Source organism: Diplotaxodon limnothrissa, linkage group LG22, assembly GCF_057381915.1.
Source record: "Diplotaxodon limnothrissa isolate DT_005_m linkage group LG22, D_limnothrissa_male_GT1.1, whole genome shotgun sequence".
In the NCBI taxonomy this organism is placed as follows: Eukaryota; Metazoa; Chordata; class Actinopteri; order Cichliformes; family Cichlidae; genus Diplotaxodon; species Diplotaxodon limnothrissa.
In genome coordinates this window covers 25,217,927-25,240,902 of record NC_140616.1, presented here as the reverse complement: position 1 = coordinate 25,240,902, position 22,976 = coordinate 25,217,927, and the positions used below count along the sequence as shown (strand labels likewise).

Here is a 22,976-nt window from a genome sequence, read left to right as displayed (position 1 = left end):
TGATCTCTGGTGAGCAGTTCTCATAGCACGTGATACTGTCACTTTTTCCACTACACTCGTGCCAAAAGACAACAAGCCTTTACCTGTTTGTCATTGGTCAACAGTAAATTCCCCCCTTTAGTATGAGAACTTTTGATTAGCCGGCTCTAATAAACCGCTTTCCCATAGGCTAAGCATGACGCGGGCCCTTAAAACGTGAAACATAGCTAAATCCAGTTGTAAAGTAGCTAACCTCTGTCCAAGTGCTCCGAACACAGTCGGTATGTCTGCGACTGATATGTCCGGTGTGCTGGATATCCTTCGGTTATTGTACCGGCACACGCAGACACTGGAGGAGTTTTCGGACAGCATCGTGTTCAGAGAGGGACAGAAAGCAGCTCTCATTGAGCAGACAGATACAAACCGTTTCAAATCGTTCGTTAGGAGTGTTTTTGTGTGCTTTGACAAGGAGCTACAGAAGGTAGCGAGCTGCAAACAGGTAACGTTTCGCCCTATTGAAAAGTATACATGTACATTTCCCAGGTTAGCCCTGAGGAGTTGACACGCACTCCTCTGTGGACGTTTGAAGCGGTGTAGCTAACTCTGCCTGCCATGCTGTTATAATGTTAAAGCCAGGAAACCATGTTACACTCCTATATTTTTTTTTTCTCATTGAAACTAAGCTGGGAGTAAAATGTGCGCTGCTGGAGGATATTTCAGCTTCAGCGAGGTCCTCTTTTTTTCTTTTGGGGCACCCCCCCCCTTTCTCCTTTATTAGACATGTTTAAATGTATCCAGTTATAATGACAGATAGTTAATATCGCCCGATATATTCGTCCGGCTCTACACTAGGACACGGGGCGGGCCCCAGAATAATACTCTGAAAGGGTTTTCACTGTGCTAAGTTATACGTGGGATATTTCATTTCAGGATCTTTCGAGTGCCATGACTCTTTGATTTAATGGCTCTAGTTAGTAAGGCAAGCTGTAACTTTGAAGTAATTTTAATTACATAGAAGAATAAAGAACTCAGATTATTGTTTTGTCTCTGGGCTAATATAGCAAAGAGTTTGCCTTCGTCAAGATTTAACAGCTTAATGGCAGATGGCCTCTTCTTATGTATTCATACTTTCCACAGATCTGCAGTCTGCCTGAACTACTGGCGTTTGTTCTCAACACTCTAAAAAGAAAAAGAAAAAGGAATGTCTTGGCACATGGGTATAATTTTCAGACGCTGGCTCAGGAGGATCGGGATGCAGATTTCCTCAAATTCCAAGGCGATGTAACACAGAGTGCTGCCTACATCCACGGCAGTGACCTGTGGAAAAAAGTCATAACGCGTCTGGGCACAGACATCACGCAGTATCTCCTGGAGAGCTGCTCTGTGTTTGTGGCAGTTCCTCCTTCGTGTGCTTTCCAGGTGTGCGGCCCTCCAGTCTATGACAGGGTGTCCATGACCACGGCCTCTTGTGGGTTTTTTCTCCAGCCGCGAGTCAGGAAACATAATCGTACCAAGACTGAGAGCTGTCGAGGGTCAGTGAGTTTGAAACAGAAATGCACAGTTGTGACTCCTGCAAGCAAGAAGATGAAAAGAAGGAATAAAGGAGGGACAAAAGGGAAAAGAAAACGGGAAACTGGAGAAGAGGAGGAGGTGGCAGTTTGTTCAAGAAAGAGGAGGCGAGTAGCATCTGTAGAACATCAACAGGCGATCCAACAAGTTGGCTCTGAAAAGGAAGGACAGGCCGTGGCTGTGGAATCAGCACCACCTACAGCTTTCAAACAGCCTGTTGAAATGCCAACATTTGTACTTCCCTTGGAGGGTGGTCCTAGTTGGAGAACAGGGATTTTCCCCCCTTTACCACCCTCGCAATGTTTTATCCGTACCCTGGGATTCCTGTATGGGGGCAGGGGCATGCGTGGCTTTCTTCTTAACAGGAGGAAGAAGACTGCTCATGGATCCAGAAGGCTTCAAGGACAAGATCTGGTAAGAATAGTCTTCTTCGAGGGACTAGCGCATTTGAATGGAGTAGAGAGGAAGCCTAAAAAACTCTCCCAGCGGTTCTTTGGCTTGGTCCCCCTGTTTAGGCAGCTCTTACAACAACACAGGAGATGTCCCTACACCAGAATACTACAGAGGTTATGTCCATCAATGGAGGAGAGCAATGCAGGACAGGGAGAACTAAACTCACTCTTACCTCAGCACTGTGCACCGCACAGGGTTTACCTGTTTGTCCGGGAATGCCTCTCTTCTGTGATCCCACAAGAACTGTGGGGCTCTGATCAAAACCGGCTGCATTTCTTTGCCAGGGTCAGGACTTTCTTGCAAAGTGGCAAGTTTGAGAGGCTCTCACTGGCTGAACTGATGTGGAAGATAAAGGTGAATGACTGTGATTGGTTGAAGAGGAGTAAAACAGGTGAGGTTAGCACCAATGGTCTTTTTTTTTTTTTTTTCATGGCTTCGTGTTTCATGCCCGACCTAACTAATGTAACTCATCTGCAGGCCGTTTTCCACCCAGCGAGCTTGCGTATCGGACACAGGTCCTGGGTCAGTTCTTGGCTTGGCTTCTGGATGGATATGTTACAGGCCTTGTGAGAGCCTGTTTCTATGCAACAGAGAGTATTGGGCAGAAGAACGCCATCAGGTTCTACAGGCAGGAAGTCTGGACCAAACTGCAAGAATTGGCCTTCAGGTACACTCACACAACATTACTACAGTAGCCAGCATACATACAGACATGAGGCATACTTCCAAAAAAAAGGAACAAAATTTTCTTTTCATGTAGAGGTCACCTTTCCAAAGGCCAGATGGAGGAGCTGACTCCAGCTCAGGTGGCATCCCTGCCCAAAGGCACCGTCATCTCCCGCCTTCGCTTCATTCCCAAGACTGATGGCATGAGGCCTATCACACGAGTCATAGGAGCAGATGCCAAAACAAGGGTACGCACCAACAGTTACCTCAGACTTGTCTGTTATTACATCCTGTGTCCATGGGCTGGTTTTTCAACTTTTCTTTGGTCCTCCCTACAGCTCTACCGAGGTCATGTCAGGGACTTGCTGGATATGCTGCGGGCCTGTGTGCGTGCCACTCCATCACTACTGGGATCCACAGTGTGGGGGATGACTGACATCCACAAAGTTTTGTGCTCTTTGGCACCAGCGCAGAAAGAAAAACCACAACCCCTCTATTTTGTTAAGGTGAGTTGTTACATTTAATAGTTTGGCAGAGAACTTTCAATTTATTTTAAGGATAATACAGCTGTAAATTTCAGCACACTAATATGGACATATTGTATAGGTAATGTATAATTTAGCTTTTTCCTCTTTGTTTAAGATGGACGTGAGTGGAGCCTATGAGAGTTTGCCGCATGACAAACTCATAGAGGTGATTGGCCAAGCCCTGTCACCTGTCCACGATGAACTCTTTACCATCCGCCGCTATGCCAAGATCTGGGCAGACTCACACGAAGGCCTGAAAAAGGCCTTTGTCAGACAGGTAGCCATCCGATCTGCAAACATGCTTATCTGAGAGCATACATAGTATTAATTAGTCCAAAAATGACATTTATGGTAATATTAGTTAACATCACATTACTTAAACTAGTGTTATACCTGCTAGCCTGGTGTATTTGTTGGATTAAAACGCATACATTTTAATTTACATGTTATTCTTTATTTTTATTATATCGCTACGTACAGTGCGACTGCAAAAAGGGCTGCTCATAAGCACCAATCAAATCAATAAAAAAAACCCATATTTTTCTTCTTCTGTGCAAACTACATATTCATTATATAAACTAGTCAGTCGGACTGATTATTAGACACTGTAACTTACTGTCAGTGTCACCGTCAGATGAACACAGGCACAGTTATGCTTGACAACACATTCCAGTGACTCTCAAAGTGCCACTGTACTAAAATTATTTAACAAAATGTATTTATGAACAACAACATGCCTGCAGCATACATTTAATGTTGCTGTAGTTCAGCTGCTAGACATATTATATGTAATTTGTAAGGATTAGAGTGTTATAAGCGATGTAGATGTTGATAATCCTGCGACCTTACCCAGTTTATATATTGAGTTTCATCCAGATTGATCCGTGCATCTAGGAGGAGTTAGTGTATGTATGCCTGTTCCCTATCATAAATATAGTTACATGTCTGGTTAAACCAAGTCACTCCAGCTATACTGACATTATGACCAACAAATAACCCAGCACAACCATCTAGATCAGCAGTGGGCAATTAATTTTAACCGATGGAAATTAATGTGTGCCACACCCTGATCTAAGCGCACAGGTCAACAAACACGTCGCTGAACCCTTTGGCAGACATGGCCATCAAACTAAGTTAAACTCAATTTAAGAAGAAGAATCTGTGAAAACCACCATATATAAACATTATTTATGAGTGAAAGTCGGTCTTTTTTTGTTTTCGTTAACACAGGCAGATTTCCTGGAGGATAACATAGGATCCACCAACATGAAGGGCTTTTCGACGTCATTGCAGAGAAAAGGCAAAGTTCATCACGCCATCCTGGTTGAACAGGTAACTCTGGCTTCATCGCGTGGTTTGCTGTGGCTGGGCAAATTGTGTGCTTAAGTCCTGAACGCATTACTTTTCCTTGCTGCAGCACTTTTGCTCAGATCTTCATGGCAGAGAGGCATTGCAGTTCTTTACCCAAATGCTAACTGGGAGTGTTGTTCAGTATGGGAAAAAGTAAGATTCTCGAACACCGTTTTCTAAAACATTTTGATGTCATCAAGGCAGTTACGTCTATTTTGTCCCTTTATGTTTCAGGACGTACCGTCAGTTCCGGGGGATTCCTCAGGGATCGGTTGTATCTAGTTTGCTCTGCTGCCTTTGCTACGGCCACATGGAGAATCTCCTGTTTAAAGATATTCCAGGACACAAAGGGTACATTAGACCTCGCTGTATTTCAGTCAGCTCCAGCTTGTATACATATTACCCATCATGGGCAGAAGAGGGCACTCTTTCTGTGCTGTAGCTCTTGATTTGGTCCACTGTGGCTGTTATTTTGCTCTCCTTGTGTCCTGCAGGTGTTTGATGAGACTGGTGGATGACTTCCTTCTGATTACACCAGACCAACATGAAGCACAAGCTTTTCTCAAGTATTACTTTCAGTTCAGTTTTAAATATTCTGTGTTACTGCACAATATATTTTGGAGTAGGGGACTGGAATGGGATTTGCAGTTTTCTGTATAACCCCAAATAAATGCATCCACATATATAGTTATTCTGAACAGCTTGCTTGAGACAGTGGATGACCTGGTGAGCTGCACAAAGTCTCAGTATAAGAGAAATAGAGAGTTTTTACATGTATTTATTTATTTTTCAAACTGCAAATCATGCAAAGCTGCTTATTTTAGTGCATTTATAATGCCGCCTGCTCTTTGTGTGTAGGATCTTGCTGGCCGGAGTGCCACAGTATGGTCTGGCAGTCAACCCGCAGAAGGTGGTTTTGAACTTTCAGGTATCGGGAAGCGCGGCTTCCTGTCCCGACATTCGCATGCTGCCCCCTCGCTGCCTCTTCCCCTGGTGTGGACTGCTGCTGGACACCCACACACTGGACGTCTATAAAGACTATTCCAGGTGAAAGGTCCATTCCAGCTGTAATTATACTGCACAGTTATTGTGTTATATTGTGGTGTCTCCTTGGGCCTGTTGTCAAGGCTTTATAGTTTATGGCTGAACTTTGTTCCTACTCATAAACGTGAGCCAATTCTGGCATAGATGAATGATCCTCTGGTCAAACAAAAATCTCTCTGTAGTTCTGAATGTTTTGTTGTTTTTAAATTTTCTTGCTTTTTTTCTTGTTTCACAGCTATGCTGGACTGTCTCTGCGCTACAGCCTTACTCTGGGTTCATCCCACTCTGCAGGACAGCAGATGAAAAGGAAACTAATGGCTATCCTCAGGCTCAAGTGTCATGCCCTGTTCTTTGACTTGAAGGTCGGGAACAAAAATATTTTTAAGACGTTTCAGAATGCCGTAACTGTTAAACATTGACACATTCTTTTAGATCTGATGATTGTGGACAATTATGGGAAGGTGCAGTTTGGCAAAAGCTGAGTACACAGATCAAAACATGCTGTTAAGATAAACTTGGACTCATTTCTCATCTTTCTTAAGATATTTTGATCAGCTATTTTTAAACTATATATTCTTTCTACGAAATGTATATGTTAATATTATACAGACACTGAAGCATCACCAGCATGCTATGTCCAATGTCTGTGTCAAAAGTACAAGCTAGAAAGATGCCAATCAAGGTAAATGAGTCCTTGAACAAAATATCCAATAAAATGACCGACTGGTGATTTTAAAAAAGTAATTTCTACAAATGCAATATAATTATACTAATGGCAAAGAATTAGTTGAACTTTTCATGTACTTATTAGATACATTTGACAGGTTGTAATACTGCCAGGTTTAGGTGTTCAAACTAATGACATGATATTCAGAGTTTGAGTAGTACAGCTTTGACTGAAAATAAAAGCCTGGTTGCTCACGAAGTCGGCTACTGGAAAGAAAGATTAGCTGGTGAGAGCAATCTTATTGATCTGGCAACTTTGCAGGGTGTCAGAAGAAGTGTTGCACAGATATGAAAGGGTAGAAAGCTTTTCTTTTTTTTTTTTCAAGACTTGGATGTTCGACTGGACCATTCTGTTGCACATTAGCTGGCATCCTGGAGATCATTGTCTTGTTTCATGGCTCAGTTTCAGCCAAGCTTTGGCTTTCAGGCAGATGCCCTCACATTTGATCCTAGCGTACTTTGTAATACACGGGAGTTTATCGTCTCAATGGCTGTATCCCAATTCAGGGTCTGCAGCCTAAAAGTACGCAGCCTTAACGGCCCACAAGGGCCGCGTACTTAAAGACCGCTAACGCCGGAAGTGCGAGGCTTGTGAAATGGGATGGTCTAGCCTCCGTCGTGCTGCCAAGGTTGCCTAGCAACCATGATACTAACAGCTGGAAACGTGTCATACAGCTTTGTTTGACAGAAATGAAGGAGAAAATCTTTTGTTCATTTGTTTGTTTGTTTCTACATGAGCTTTGATCATTCTCTGTAGGATTAAGGTCAGCTATTGGACGGCGTGTATTTTAAAGTAAAGGCTTTAAAACCAAGTTAGTACAAACGTCACATAACTTTGCCGACATGTGGCCAACAGTAATGTTTTAGTGTTCTTCGTTATTAAACATTTGCACATAAATAAGTGACATAATATTCAGTACTTACTTATAGTTCAAGTACGGAATATAGCCCGTCATCCGCTGGTTTTTTTTCGGCAAAATTATCCACACCCAGCGCCGCGCTATGCATTCTGGGATATGTTGGGCCACGAAGTCTACACCGCCACATCCTTAAAATTCAGGGAAATGAAGGACGCATTTGAGGGCCGCATTTCGAGCAGCCTTCGAATTGGGACAACCTTCGTCGCGTCGCTGCGACATAATCGGCCTTAAAATGCGGCCTTTAAGGCTGCAGACCCTTAATTGGGATACAGCCAATGACTGCAAGGTACCCGGGACCTGTGGCTGCAAAAAAAAGCCCAAATCATCACCCCTCCACACTGTGTTTGACCGTTGGCATGAGGTGTTTGTGCTGATGTGCTGTTTTTATCAAACAAATTGGAGATTATTGCTTTTCAAAATAATCTCCAGTCTGGTCTCATCTGTCTAAAGCACATTGTTCCAGAAGACTTGTGGTTTGTTCGAATGCAATTTTGTCAAGCTAAGCTGCGCTGCCATGTTTCTTTTTTTCTTTTTCTTTTTTTCCTTCCCTCTTACTCAAATTTGGTCACACTTGGCTCAGAACAGGACGGCACTGGTCAAAGCTCGAATACTGGGCCTTCAAAATGCACAGCCTAAAACCAATGTGCGATATCACTGAGGCGATGTCCATCTTTTTATACAATTGTACTTTTGAGGAAAAACCAAAGTGACCATAAAGCAATCAAATTCAATTCCCAGCTGTAAAGCATGGCAGAGGGAGCAGCAGGGTTTGGAGCTGCTTTCTGTTTTGACTAACAGGAAAATCCGACCTGAGCAATCAATGAAGAAATCTTGTATCAGTATGTTAGTAAACTACTTGCTTTCCGTTACATTAATCTATAAATTTTTCTCCTCAGACTAATTCTCTTGAAGCGGTCTACAAGAACATGTACAAGATGGTGCTGCTGCATGCGTACAGGTACTGTTGTCAGTGTCAGATTGGTGCATTTACCCACCTGTAACATCAAAATACATGGACAATAAACACAAACTGGGAACCTTCAACATGAATCGCTTCCAGTTGGGTAAAAATCTGGGTTATATTAATCAGTACCTGCACCGAGCTTAGAAATAATTGTCCCGTGGCTCCCCACACTCTCTAGCAGATCATTACATGAAGGAACCTTTTAAAAAAACAAGCGCGTCCATGCTCACAGGTGTACACAAGGGTGCTCACACCCACAAACTACACCCTTTTTGGCTCCTACCTCAAAGCACACTGTGTGCTGTCGATCTTATGTGCTGCACAATAATGTTTAATATTTAGTATTTACTGTCATATTCCCATACATCATTGTGATGTTGTTTATTCTATTACTCTTGTTCTCTTCTGCTTGTTTTCTTTTTTCTTTCTCAGCAGGTGATCCAGGTGATCGATATATGCATTTTTTTTCTCTGCTCATTCAGTTGTTTTTTGTTTTTTGCCCTTCTCCCCCGTCCCTCTTCTCAGCTGTTTCTCTTTCCCTCTTTCTTTCTCCCCTTCTTTCCCCCAGTCAAGTCTGTCCCGTATTCAGCAAGTGAAGATAAAATAAACAATAAAAGGTGAATCAAATGGACCATTACGGCAAGGCTGGGATGGTCAATTTGGTAAAGTAAATCCGTTGGGCATCTTTGTTTGCCTTTAGACAATAATTCTGATGGCAAAAGAGCCAAACGGGACAGGCCAAAAAGAAAAAAAAGAAAAAAAAAAAAGAAATAATTGTCCTGTTGTTTATCTCTAAATGTAAATGTCTAACTGAACCTGTCCTCATTTACAGTTTTTGTGTGAGTCTTCCTGTTTTTTTTTTTTTCCTCTTCAGATTTCACGTCTGTGCCCAAAGTTTGCCCTTTGGTCAGACCGTTTCCAAGAACCCCGTCTTCTTTCTGCAGCTGATATGGGAGATGGCCCAGTACTGCAACAAGCTCATCAGACGCAGCAACAAAGGCAACTTTTGCATTTCACAGCAGCACTTTGTTACTGATTGGTAATAGTGGGCAGTAGTTTGATATAAACACGTTCAAATCAAGTAATAGCATCTCTGCAAGTTGTATTGTGAAGTAAGATCCTGCAGTTTTAAAGAGTAATGTGGGTAGTTGGAAAAAAACAAGATGTTCAGGTATAAGAAGACTGACAACCAGGGCAAAAAATCCAGCACTGCTATGATGTGCTTAATGTTTTGGACCTTAGCACATTTTACTTTGTGCCTTTTTTGCTCCTCAAGTTTTACTCGGTTGCTCTTCAATCTGGGAACTTTATGGTTTGATCCATTTTGGTGACAGGGATGCTTCCCTCTCATTTTCCTTATAGATTTAATATTTACTTAAGATAGCAGCCACACAAGCTGGATTTTAGAGGTAGAGATGCACTCAGAGTACTGCTGTGGTGTCCTGTTTACCATACTATAGATTTGTTTAAGCCGAACAGCAAACAGCAGTGGCATCAGGCTCGTGGCCAGCAGAGGGCGCCCTTTTCGGGTGATGTCGCTTGTGAAAGCTCAGTGAGAGTGTGATAATTGTGTCGCTAACACCCTGAGATGTCAGTGCTCCCAGTTAAACGAGCAGATGAAAACAGGAGAGAATACAAAAATGTATTATATTACATGAAACGGCAGACTCAGGATCAGTTACAGCAGTTAAACTTACTCCTCTCCAAACTGGATGTTGGCAAATAACAGCAGAGCCAAGTTAATGTGCTCCTGTGAGTTAATGAGTCCCACATACTTGCGAGTTGGACGCTTTCAGAGCTGTTATATTTTATCCTTTTTCATTTTCAGTTATCTACATCTTCTTAATCACTGCGTGCTAGTTTAATGTCACTTATTTTTAAATTATATAGATGGTATTGTATTTAATGCATACTTTATTTTTTTTTATTAGCACCCCTGCGGAGACCACACTCCGCAGGGGTGCTAATTATTCTTGTGCAAACAGTTTAAAGGAGCGAGGAATATAGTGGCGTCAGGGTGACTGTGTGGCAAATGGTTAACATGGTTCGAGGCTTCGTCGGGTCAGGCAGTGGGAATTCCAGTAACAGAAGTATACTTTCTATCAAGGTGCTCCCACAATGCTTCAATAACTTGAACAGCAAATTGCAAATTTGGATTAATCACTCTGGAAAACCTGTTTCCGGTAATTTACAGTTGAGTTCTTATTAAAATTTGGCATTTGGGTTAGCTGCCCTTTTTATGTTGAACGATTCAGGCCAGTGTCAAGTGGCTTAACAAAGAAACAGTCCTGTGAAAATGGTCATGACTGAAGTGAAAATGAGTGAAAAAGCAGATGATGTCCAAAGAAAAACTTTAAAAGATCTTCATAAAGCCCGGAGAACTGCTGCTCAAGACTGCTTAAAATGTCCAGCTAAGAAAAATATGAAGGGTGGCTCAAGACTTTCGCACAGCCAGATATTTTCTGATGTTCTAGAAGTAGAAGTTCTTCTACTTCTAGAACATCTAGAAGTAGAAGTTCTTCTACTTCTACTTCTGTCAGTTATTTTGGCATGTGTTCAGGATGTATGGTAGTAATTTGCGTTTGTTTTCCATTATAGTTCATTCTGTGTATTCATGGTACGTTTAGGAGAATCAGGAGATTTATAACCTCATTCAGCCTGGAAAGTTAAACATTAGACTAAACCACATAGTAAATTCCTAGTTTGCAGCAGTGTTGTGTGCGCTTAATTAACCCTAAGACTTTTGAATGTTTAAATAAATATAAACATTATTTACAGCGCACAAATTGCTGGGGATGATAGTTTAAACAGTTTCAATGTGATTTTGAGGATATTAGGCTGATGGTATCCTGTAATATCACAATATGTTGTCAGCATACGTACTGCATTGATATAACCATTTATTTTAGCAGGTTGCTATAGTATTACTAAAGTGAGTAAACGCTATGTTAATTTCATTAACATGTGTTATTATAGGATAAGCTAAACTATTCACTGGATAGTACTGGATTGTAACCCACAATTGCTGCAGTGTTACTGAGCTGTGATGTAAAATTCAACCCATTTTCCTTCAGCCACCTGAGCAAACACATTAATAACTTAATTTCTTCTCTCTTTGCCTCTCTAGGACTGATTTTAGGTGATAAGGCCCAGACGGGGATTGTGCAGTACGAAGCAGTGGAGCTGCTTTTCTGTCTGTGCTTCTTGCTGGTGCTGTCACAACACCGTCTTCTCTATAAAGATCTGCTCGCACACCTGCACAAACGTATGTAGTCTCAAAAGTGATGTTCAGATTCTTCTTCCAAAAAATGCAATTAAAATGTTACGCAAAGTACTCTGCAGAAGTCTGAGCATCTCAGTTTTCCTTTAGATTTTGTTGTTAAAATGGAAAATGGGCACAGTGATGAATTAAAACGTGTGCAAAAATACATGGAAATACAAGACAAAACAAAGTGCAATTCTAAAACAGTTGGAATTTGGTATGATTACCTTTTTTCTTTTACGTTTTCTTGTAATTTCTTTAAGGAGGCTTCAGGAATAGTTCTCCAGGCTTCTTGAAGCACATTCACAGCTCTTCTTTGGATCTTGGCTGTTTCTCTTTGAGGTCTGGGCTCTGGGGAGGCCAATCCAAAACTGATAGTGCTGCACTGTGTGTTTTTTCTATCCATTGCTTTTACTGCATTAGCAGTCTGTCTTGGATCATTTTGTTGCTGAAAAATGAGGCTGAAGCCAATTGGATGCTTTCCAGATGATCTTTCATTGTGGATAAAATCTGGCTGTACATTTCTTTTTTTCATGAGCCCAGCAATTTTGACGATCCCCAACACCACTGACACTTTTGTCAGTTGCAGACTCTTGTTCTGCTCACATATTAAGTTGTATTTGCATATCAAAAATAATTTGCTGCAGAGTCACAAATAACATCCAAAGAAGTGCATGTGCATACTATCAGTAGGAGTCTCTTTGTTTCCTCCCTACGTGCAAAAGGAGGAGACACGAAGAGACAGCCTGAAGGGGTCACGAGTTTGTGCACTTCTAGGAGGGGCATCCAGAAGGGCATCTGGTGTAAAGTCCCATATCAAACATGCAGATTTGTTTACTGTGGTGAACCTTTGAGGACTACAGCAGGATAAAATAACCGCTGCCTGTGTGTATGTGTGTGTGGATGCTTAATTAGGCAAGAATAATTAAAAACAAAATAAAAGTACTACAGTTTGGAAAAATGAAGCTTTTCGATTTCACTACGAAAGGCTGTCCTTCCTGTCGCTTTCCAGGAAGGCTGATTCTTTTTAAATGTGGACTTTGTAAGAGGTGCACCTAATTTAGCCAATATACACATATCATTTTACATGTATAATCTGCAGTTTATTGGCACCTGTCATTTGATTTTACAGTTTGTCACCAAAGAAGGAAATAAAAAGCTTCTTATCTTTATCTTTTTACAGGAAAGCGCAGTCTGGAGCGGCGTCTGGGGGACCTGAGGCTGGCCAGGGTGCGGCAGGCCGCTAACCCCAGGACTCCAGTCGACTTCTTGGCCATTCAGACGTAAATTACTATTCCTAGTCCCAGTTTCCAACATGACCGCAGAACAATACTCGGAGATTAAAGGTATGGATTTATTTAATCTAGATTCCCTCCCCTTTTTTGTTAAAAACATATTAAAAGCCTTTTTTTTTTCTTTTGCTTTGTTTAATTCTTAAGTTGTAAGTGTTTTAACAATATATATCACCAAAAAAACCTCAAACCAATACATGACATCTTTCGGATCTAGAGTGTCAGGAAACATGTCTGGAAAACACAGTACTTAGTCGTGTGCTGCAAAACACTTAAGTGCTAAACCTCAGTCATAAACGCACACAATCAAACAACAGCAACCTGTCAAGATCGGTAATTGAAAGTCATGCAGCTACTGTAATAGAGCAGGTCTCAGCCCATAGCTGTGTGTGTCTTTGTGGACTTTGATTTACACCTTGTAGTAGTTTTCCATAAAGAGCATGTGAGGACATACGTCACAGAAGTTGTGAGCCATTCACCAAAGGATTGTTTTTTTTTTACTTTTGTGTTACATCACATATGCTCAGTTCTTTAGATAATGCTAAAGTTGTTCAGAAATGAACAAACCTGAAGGGTTCTGTGTTCTTTTTTATTTTCTTTTATTTTTACTATGTTCAACTGTGCAGATTCATATATTTGGAGTCAAAGAAAGGTGTGTAATGGATATAATGTTATATTGGATATATGATATGTAAAAAATATGTAAAATGAAAATTAAGAATGTCACTGTTAAATAAATCCTGTTTTATTTTCAAGGGAAGTAATGTAATGTTTCATATGTCAAGTAAACATCAGAATCTGTATGAAATTCTAGTGAATTTTGATGAAAAGCAGTGATAAACATCTGGATTTTTGCTGTATGGCAGCATTTTTACTCTCCACAGTCCTTAAGCCCTTTGAGTCTTCTGTTCCTGTGTGTCAGTCACGAAGGCGTCGTTGTCGTAGGGATTCAATTCCATCCCAACCGAGGACTTTCTGAATCTGCCACGAAGCAGCTGGTAGAGGGCCACCAGAGGAATGGAAATCACAGGCACCACGCAGAGGAGGATGATTATGGCAAAGACCCAGTCTGGATAAAGCTTCTCTTCAGTTTCAGGGAATTTTTCCTGAAAAGAAAGATCAAGGTGGAAACAATGAAGGACATTTATTTATTTAATTATAAAATATGGTTTAAAATTGGTAAAATGCGCTAATTTTCTTTCTTCGGGTTAAATAGAGCGCAACAACCAGCAAGCAGGCAATTAGCTTAGCTTGACTAATTCAATTCATTTTTTATATTGATTTACTTTATTTAAATTCTATTTTTTATTGCTGTGTCCAGCACTTTGGTCAGTGGTTGCTGTTTTAGTGCTTTAGGGCTAACTTAAGGTTATCGAAACCAACCAAGAGATATTTCAGGCTCATAAAATCCCATAAAGGACTGAGCTGTCATTTTATCCCGCCGGTCTATATTTATTAATCGACATATTTGTTAAAATGTAGGTTTTGATAGACATTTTTAAACTCTTGCTTGTTTGTTAACAGACATTACAGATAGTCGCTTCTCAGGTAAAAGTCTGGCTGCTGGATTCATTTCAGAAGTCAGTTTGATTTTTAGTAGCATCTTCCTTCAGGATAACTCGCTATGACTCACAGCTCAGATCATTTCACTGTACTCAAATTGTCTCCACAATTAAAAGATCTCAATCCAGTAATGTACCTTTGGGATGTGATGGAACAGAAAATTGGAGCAGTTCTGAAGATAAATAGAGGAGCGAACAAACTGCACCTAATAAAATCTTGACTTATGAGTAGATTCATTCTTCAATTCTTGGCTTTCCTGCTTACATAATCTGGGTTCCATGCTTGATAGGTGGGACGTGTCTGTGCCTGGACAATCACATAGGCAACAAACACCACCAGGAGCAGTAAAGGACTGATCACCATCCAGCACGCCTTCCAAAAGATGTTTGGCCTCCTCCCAGTCATGATATAGATGTCGTCACTGAAACTGGCAGAGGAGACGTAAAACGGATATGAATTATGATTGTTAGTGAAGTTTACAGTGTTATGTTCAGGAAGAAGAGGAGAAAAAGTTACGTTTTCATTCCACGGAAGTAAATAACTCCAATAATCTCAAATAAAGCAATGATGAGCAGAGGTACAGATCCCACGTAACCATTAAACACCTCCACCCAGTAGTTGCCTGAGCTCAAGGTGAAGAGGAGCGCCACCAAGAAGGATATCAAACAGATGACCGCTGCAGAAGTGAAGAAGGTGAAAGTTTAAAAGAGGGAATTCAAAGGAAATTGTTTTTGACTTAAAAAGCACAAGCTGATGTGCAAGTACCTGATATGAGTTCCTTGGGCATCCACCTGGGCAATAGTTTGAGTTCATTGAGGGGCGCGAGGACACCCTCTATGTTACCAAACATGGAGGAGAGACCTAAACTAAAGAGCATGACAAAGAACAGTACGGCCCATACCTGCGAGCCTGGCATCGATATCACCGCTTCAGTGAACACGATAAAAGCCAGGCCAGTACCTGAAACACTCTGAAGATAAAAAAACAAGAAGCTAATGAGGATACTTGAAATGGCAATGTCTGAAAATGACCAGTGTTTGTGGATGGAGGGGCTCGAGGATAGAAGAATGACTATAAGATGGAGTGAGTACCTGCTTAAGTAATTTTTGTAGATCACACTCCCTCAGGGACAGACTCTGGAATTTCTCTGGATATGTCGTATTTAGATATTCATACCAGTAATCGTAGTTCTGCAGGGTTATGTTCTGGTCTGAGAACTCAAAGTAATTGGTCAGAGCCAGGATGTTCCTGCAGATAAGATTTGAAGAGTAAGTACTCAGGATCAGGCAAAGACGTAGTTGCAAAACCCCACCTAAAATAGGCATGCTTACGTACTCGTCTTTACAGGCGTTAAAGGCGGTGGTGGCTTTAAACCCCAGGATGGAGAAAATCGGAATGGAGGCGTAGATAGACGTTGCGCTGTTTATCACTCCCACAAGAACAGCGTCTCTCTCGCAGTTGTTTCTAACAACACAAAGAGCGAGAGAAAGACGAGCTTACTAATCACCCCGTGTTCACCGGGGGAGGTTAAGAAGTGTCTGTCCTTACTTCTCTTCATTGTAACTGGAGAAAGATATGAGACCTCCAAACGCCACAGAAAGAGAGAAGAAGATCTGCGTGGCGGCGTCCAACCACACCCGTGGGTTCGTCAGGGTTTGCCACTGTCACGAGCATAACATCTGATTAGGAAATCAGCTGTTTGTGGGACAAAAGATTAAAAATTTCACTCCAACTCACATCAGGGGTGAAGAGGTACAACAGTCCATCAGTAGCTCCAGGCAGAGTGAGGGCACGGATCAGGAAAATAGTCAGCACCAGGTAAGGGAAGGTAGATGTCACATACACAGCCTGAAAATATATAGAAACATTAAAATAACATGTTTTCTGGGGGGAAATGACAGATGTAATGACTTGGGAGAACAGTTTTGTAAGATAGAAACCACATATCGTGATAGCACAGGGTTAGGCGTCCAGTGTTCTGCAACCTATCATTAAATATTAAATGTTTTTGGTAGTTACACTGACCTTTCCCACGGAGTCGATGCCTTTGATGAAGCAGATGTAGACGATGCACCAGGCGCTGGCTAGACAGATCACCATCCCCCACTCCACGGAGCCGCTGATCTCGATGTCAGGTGTGATGTTGAGGGTTTCACGGTACCAGAAGTAATTTACCGGAGTGCTTTTCTTACACTCCAAATTATAGTCTACATGGACACACATACGCAAAAGATTTTGTAGACCAGCATAAGGCTGGAATGGGCCAAAGCACCATCGACAAGAAGGTTGGTGAGAAGATAACTGCTGGTGCGACTATTTGTAAATAGAACAAATATAAAATTACAATTGCCTCAAGCATGGAGTTGGAAGCATTATGCTTTGGGACTATTTTTCTGTAAATGGTGCCAATGTATGGGCCCACGTACTGAAACATCTTGGATGAGAAACCCGCAGCTGCAACACTGAACGTTGGTCACAAATCGGTCTTCCAATGTGACAATGACCCAAAACAGATCTTTATGGCAACAAAACAGTGGCTAAAGAAGAAGCACATTAAGGTCATGGAGTGGTCTTCCTAGTCTTCAGACCTCAGTCCTATAGAAAATATGTGGAGTGAAACTTTGAGTTGCCAAACAGCAGCCACGAAACCTAAAAGATTTGGAGTTTCTGTAAATAGAAGTGAACTAAAATCCTCCTGAGAATTTTGCAAACCTGCTGACCAACTACAGGAAACGTCTCACCGCTGTGATTGCCAACAAGGATTTTCTCTAAATCATGTTTTGGTGTGTTTGGTATTGTGTCTCTCCATTAAAATGAAACTACCACAAAATACTGTTCATTTGTTTAAAAGTGTGCAAAATTACAAATTCAGCAGAGCGTCAACAGTCCCAACACTGCATCATCATTGCTATTTACTTGTTCATCTCATGTCTTAGTTGCACCTATCTTTAAAAAAAATCATTGTCTTTTTTATTTTATGTTGTGGTGCAATGTTCCCTTTGTGCCATAAAGCTGTCCAGCAGTATTTTTTTTTTTTTTTACTGAATCTCTCTTGAAATGCTACCAAGAGCTTGGCAGGCAGCCATAAATCTTTACTGATAATCCTAAACTTTATCTTTGTTATTAAATCTGCAAACAGTGGAGCAGCAGCAGAATCACGGCGTACGGCCATAAATTTATCAAGCAAGAATAATACCGAGGTGTGCTCCTGTCTCACCTATGCGGCTTTCATTTAGTGGGCAGGTGCTCCACGGCAGGGGTTCCTGAAAAGAGTGGAAGAAGTACCACAGCACCCAGGCCAGAATGGTGTTGTAGAAAACGCCCACCAGAAACGATACAATCAAACAGGCGATGCCTGCACATAAGAAAGATTTTTTCAGGTATTAATTTTATTTTTTGAATTTAAAAATGAGGAATCTTTGACCGGTGTCAATTTCAACAAAAGAAACATTTATTTTTTGGTTATTCTGTTTTACTTTCTACTTTATTATTGTACATGATACAGTTGACTAAAGGGTTGAAAAACAACTAAGAATCTTAGCAGAGGTGTGGACTCGAGTCACATGACTTGGACTCGAGTCAGACTCGAGTCATTAATTTTATGACTTTAGACTTGACTTGAAAAAATGTTCTAAGACTTGTGACTTGACTTGGACTTTTACACCAATGACTTGGGACTTGAATTGGACTTGAACCGGTTTACTTGAAAAGACTTGATATTTTACCCCAAATATAAAATTTAACATGCATATTATATAGAGATTGAAAATGTGACGTCATTCACAGGTAGAACCGCAAAGGATTCTGGGAACTCGTGGCAAGCGGTACTAGCGCACGCAGGCTTTCAATTAAAATCAGTCACACAGCGATAAAAAGAAACACAAAAATGTCAAGAAGCTGTTGTATTATTAACTGCAAATAGCCGGTCGCATGACAGCCACGGGAAGCCGACGGGTAAAGAGATCGGTTGTTATCGGATTACGTCGTTGAAGAGAAATTGTTCGTGCCATGTTTCCGAAGTAACAAAGAGGCGACTGGATTGCAGCCATTCAAAGATCAAATATAACGTCCTAGAACACTCCAGCTCACAGGTTAGTCTGCTCCAAGCATTTACACAAAGGTCAGTCTGCTGTTGTAGTTAATGCGTCATTTTTCTTAACATAATTGGTGATATAGGTTACAAGCAAGTCTGGCGCTGAACAGAAATTGTCGCGCTATGCTCCTTTATTTATTGTGCATAAATAGTAAATTGTCCTGACACAATATTGTGTTTCGCTTCTGTTATTATGGTACATTGACAAAAACACATACTTTTATTCACAGGATAAAACAGGTTTTTTGTATCACTAATTGCCCAGTACGATTACAGCATACAGTATTATTGTCACTGCTACATTTCTGTGATGCTACCAGAAATTATTTCCACTACTAATTAATTACCGTTGAGCTCAAAGGTTATATTAATAAACGGTTAAGGAATGTGTATTTATGAAGACGATTTGTGAGACTGGTAAACTTATGATACGTACGATGGTCTTTCGTTCTACACGGTGCATTTCAAGGTCCTGCACCCATCCGTCGGTAAACTGTACCTGGGCTTGTTGCAGTGACCGGAAGTTACTAAACTTCATGAGTGTATGCACTCACTCCAAGAACCGTATGATTATAAATATGCATATAAATATGCTAAGATGAGATAGCTGACTTCATCTAACTAGCAAATGTTGTCCAGGCTACGTTGGTGATACAGTTTTTTTTAATGTGTATGATATTTTTGTCATGCGATTTTAAAGCTGGTCCTACAACCGCATCCAAGAATAACATGCAGCGTATCTCAGAACTGTCGGTGAAAATTATTCTTGGAGCTAGGTTTAATTGAGCTGCATTTTAAAGAGGTGCAATTTCACAATTTGTGTATATTTTCTAAGTTCACTATTTTGTCATGTGTTGAGAAAAACACAGATTTTAAAATTACATGGTCTAATATTTACATTTAGCATATAACTGCAACATTATTTTTTCGTTTGTTTTTTTTAAAGACTCGAAAGGACTTGAAATTCAAAGTTTCAGACTTGTGACTTGACTCGGACTTTTACACCAGTGACTTGAGACTCGACTCTGACTTGCCTGACATTACTTGAGACTTGACTTGAGACTTGAGGATAAAGACTTGAGACTTACTTGAGACTTGCAAAACAATGACTTGGTCCCACCTCTGAATCTTAGATTAACTAATATGTCGTTAAAATAAAGCAACACACTCGAATAGTATAACTGTAGAGTACATAAAAACATTTACTATTACTTTTTGGGTTACCCACCTACTCCACCGATTACGGGATTGATGGTCTTCCAGACACCCACGCTGCCCTTCCGGAGCCTCTGTCCTACAGCCAGCTCAAGGAAGAGCAGGGGGAGGCCCTCAAACACCAGCGCTATCAGGTAAGGGATGAGGAATGCACCTGAAGACATGAAGTAAATATTTATCTTACAGTTAGGCATTTTTATGATTACAGTGCAAAGCTCTGCTAATGAAAACACACTGGGTTGCTGGGAATCGGGCTGACTTTTTTTTTTTTTTTAAAGAAAAACCCACTATATTTACAAAATTTTAAAAAAATTATTAACTTCTCGTGTCACCTCGCTGCTTCACCGTACGAGCTCCAAACCAAACAAATCTGAGGGGAGATTAACAATAGAAAAACGTGACTCAATTAAACAGACTAAGCCAAAGTTAAACAGACGCTCAGCAGATTTGAGAAACAGTCTTTTGGGAAGTCAATATGTGAAGGTGATAGAGCCCACACACATTTTCTGGACTGGCTGTTTACACAGCCTGACCCAGAGCAGGCTCCTATAGAACTCCGTGGCATGAGGACTCGGCGTATCTCTCTGGGTAAGTATGAGGAAGCAAACAAAGGTGGATATATTCCTCACAAACAGTATGTAATGATTCCCATGGTTAATCAGGTATACATAAAGTTATTCATTTCCAGACAGGTTCAGGGACCGAACCGGTTTGTTCGTTAATACCTACTGAAACAAAATGGAAATGCAAACCGATTAAAGCATCTCTACACTGGATGATTAAACAGGACTCTTACAGATACTCTTACAGTAGGAGCGATGGTGTAAAGTGAGTAAAAGGGCAGCATCTCACCTCCTCCGTAGATTTGGCAGAGGTAAGGGAATCTCCACACATTTCCGATTCCCACTGCAAAACCAATACATGTCAGCAGATACTGAGCCTTGTTGTCCCACTTGGGTCTCTCCTCCGGCCCAGCGTCTTTTCCCATCCTCAGCTGGAAAAAAGACTCAGTGCAATTCCAGTTGTGTTACAAAAATACACCTAATGGAATTGTAGCATGCAGTCTGATCAAATTGCATATATTTTGTGGTTAGTCCAGAATTCTCCTCCTGCTCCGTACTTTGGATGAATTACACTCCTGATTGGTTCGGTCTTCGTGATGTTCAGCACTCCTCTTTCATCCTCTGTGCGACCCTCCCGTCTCTGAGTCAGAGGTGCAGATTCTGTTCTTTTTGAGACATCCAGCCAGCAGGAAGTTTGGTGAAACACTTGCCAGGGTGATTTAGTGGTTTTACCTCCCTCCCGCAGAATGGGAGTGTGCTGAAACTTGAATTAATGGATAACCTGGTGATGCTTTTCTCTGCTACACCGACCTACATCAGAGCAATCAGATACAGGGTGGAAGAGACATCAGGAGAGTTGTGCCGAACAGCTAATCAAACATTGTTCTCGCATACAATCTTCTTGCAAAATGAGTGAAAAGGTTACCGGGTCTTTCTGTGCTCTAGTTTGAGAATAGATGTACGCAAACCTAAATCTGAAGTGATGAAAGTCGATCTAATCAAATGATGTTTTTGATACATTTCACCATTAAGGGCATTTTTTCCAGACATAAAAGTCAATAATAATTTGTGTCCACATTTCTTACCTGTACCTGTGAACTCAGGTTGAGATTTAAACTGCAAATCCACACTCTTCCTTCCTCAAATATGATTTTTTGAAGTGTTTTCTTTCTCCTGGCCAGTTGACATTTCCGTCGTCACTTCATGAATCCTTGTGTTGCAGATTTTTATGCTTAGATACAGGCTTGATTGCTGTCTCTAGCTCTCTCTGATATTGCTAACATTCATTCCTAATCAAGCACACCAAAGCTGTCCCATTTCCTATATTATGGTCATATTAAGCAGCGATGTCCGCTTATGCATTGAAAAGAGCAAAAAACAAATCCAGCCAACGGTGTCTCAGATATTATGTGTGAAGTTTCTTTCACTGGCTGACTCTGCGCCGATTTTAATTCAAGTGCTCCGGTCAAAAGCCAAACAAGTTAGGCGTTACTAAACTGCCCCATCAGTGTTATATATATTCATGTGTCAGTCCTATTGTAGGAGCCAAATAGAGGTTTCTGGCCTACATCCAGGGTGCAAGGAGGACAGAATAAAGTCTGAAGGAGCAACTGAAGCACTAACAAAGAACTATTTTACTGCCTGACCTGCGCATTTCGACATCACGCCTTCATCACGGGTCATCATAAAAATCGATTTCTCAGGACATTTTTAATAGGCCAAGCGCAGAGTGGAAACATGACGACAGCCTATGTGAACTTACAATAATTTGCTGGTCCTTTGGATCATAAAGGGGAGTGTCTAATACATAACATGTAGTGATGTGCGATACCACTGATTTCCTTTCCGATCCGATACCAAGTAAAATTCAGGGTGGTATCGGTGATACTGATCCGATACCGATACTCTGTACAAAAACTTAATGTTTCATTGCATTTCATAATACAATATATAATTGTATTATGTAATTGTAATAATAACCTAACCATATTGCTTCATAATGATTAGAGGACATCAGACAACTTGTTTTTATTGCTTAATAATGCAGAATAATCATATAGAAATAAAAAAAAAACTGACGTTGTGCGCTATTTGAGCATGTTGCCTGCCTGCAGCACTAAAGGACTCTGCGAGAGACGTCTGTCTCGCTCTAGCAGCACCTGTCCCTGTCCTCCTCTTCAGTTCACCTCAACATAAGCTTATCATATTCTGTGATGTGATTTACTCCGAGGTGTTTGACGAGGTCAGTGGTGTTGCCACAACACCTCACTGTCTTGCCACATATATCACAAACAGCGTCTGGGCTGTTTGTGGAGGTAAAACGCGTCCACACATGACTCTGTTTGCGCTCAGCCATTGTTGTGAGTGTGCACGCCATGGGCTGCGACACATTTATACAGCCGTATTTCGCATATGACTATGAAAGGCATAAGAGGAAGTAGTTCCTTCCAAATTAGATGATCCGAATCATATAGTTTCTTTCCACTGCGTTCATTTTAATGGAAAAACTACAAATTTACCCCAGAGTACTAAAATATCGATATTATAATATGAGAATCGATTCTAGAACATAAATTGCTGGTATCGGAAGAATCGATATTTCAGTATCGATCCGCACACCACTAATAACATGTAGTGGCACATTTAGTCGATGAGCTGGAGGTGCAATTATGATGTGGCGGTAAGATAATAATGTGCTTGATAACAAGTGCAGTTTGCACCTGAAACACCTTAATTATTATATATTAATTAATTTATGTTATGTTTAATTAGTGGATATATCCAAACTGC

General features: G+C 41.0%; 2 protein-coding genes across 2 annotated transcripts; one reads left to right on the top strand and one right to left on the bottom strand.

Annotated features, from left to right (window-relative positions):
* The first annotated feature begins 262 nt into the window (after window positions 1-262).
* On the top strand, window positions 263-12,747 carry tert (telomerase reverse transcriptase). The gene is made up of 16 exons (XM_085345933.1): window positions 263-478; window positions 1,117-2,392; window positions 2,479-2,668; window positions 2,762-2,915; window positions 3,006-3,173; window positions 3,310-3,471; window positions 4,425-4,526; window positions 4,612-4,697; window positions 4,779-4,895; window positions 5,039-5,110; window positions 5,403-5,591; window positions 5,824-5,950; window positions 8,131-8,192; window positions 9,073-9,197; window positions 11,326-11,463; window positions 12,644-12,747. The coding sequence occupies exons 1-16, from the start codon at window positions 263-265 to the stop codon at window positions 12,745-12,747; spliced, it is 3,288 nt and encodes a 1,095-aa protein (XP_085202059.1).
* Window positions 12,748-13,639: 892 nt separating this feature from the next.
* On the bottom strand, window positions 13,640-20,611 carry slc6a18 (solute carrier family 6 member 18). Its single transcript, XM_085346741.1, has 12 exons — window positions 20,476-20,611; window positions 19,637-19,777; window positions 17,533-17,670; window positions 16,341-16,522; window positions 16,053-16,163; window positions 15,864-15,976; window positions 15,651-15,779; window positions 15,407-15,563; window positions 15,081-15,285; window positions 14,832-14,991; window positions 14,580-14,742; window positions 13,640-13,858 (listed from the first exon to the last, which is right to left on the bottom strand). Exons 1-12 carry the CDS (start codon window positions 20,609-20,611, stop codon window positions 13,640-13,642), a joined length of 1,854 nt encoding a protein of 617 aa, XP_085202867.1.
* Between the last annotated feature and the right edge of the window lie 2,365 nt (window positions 20,612-22,976).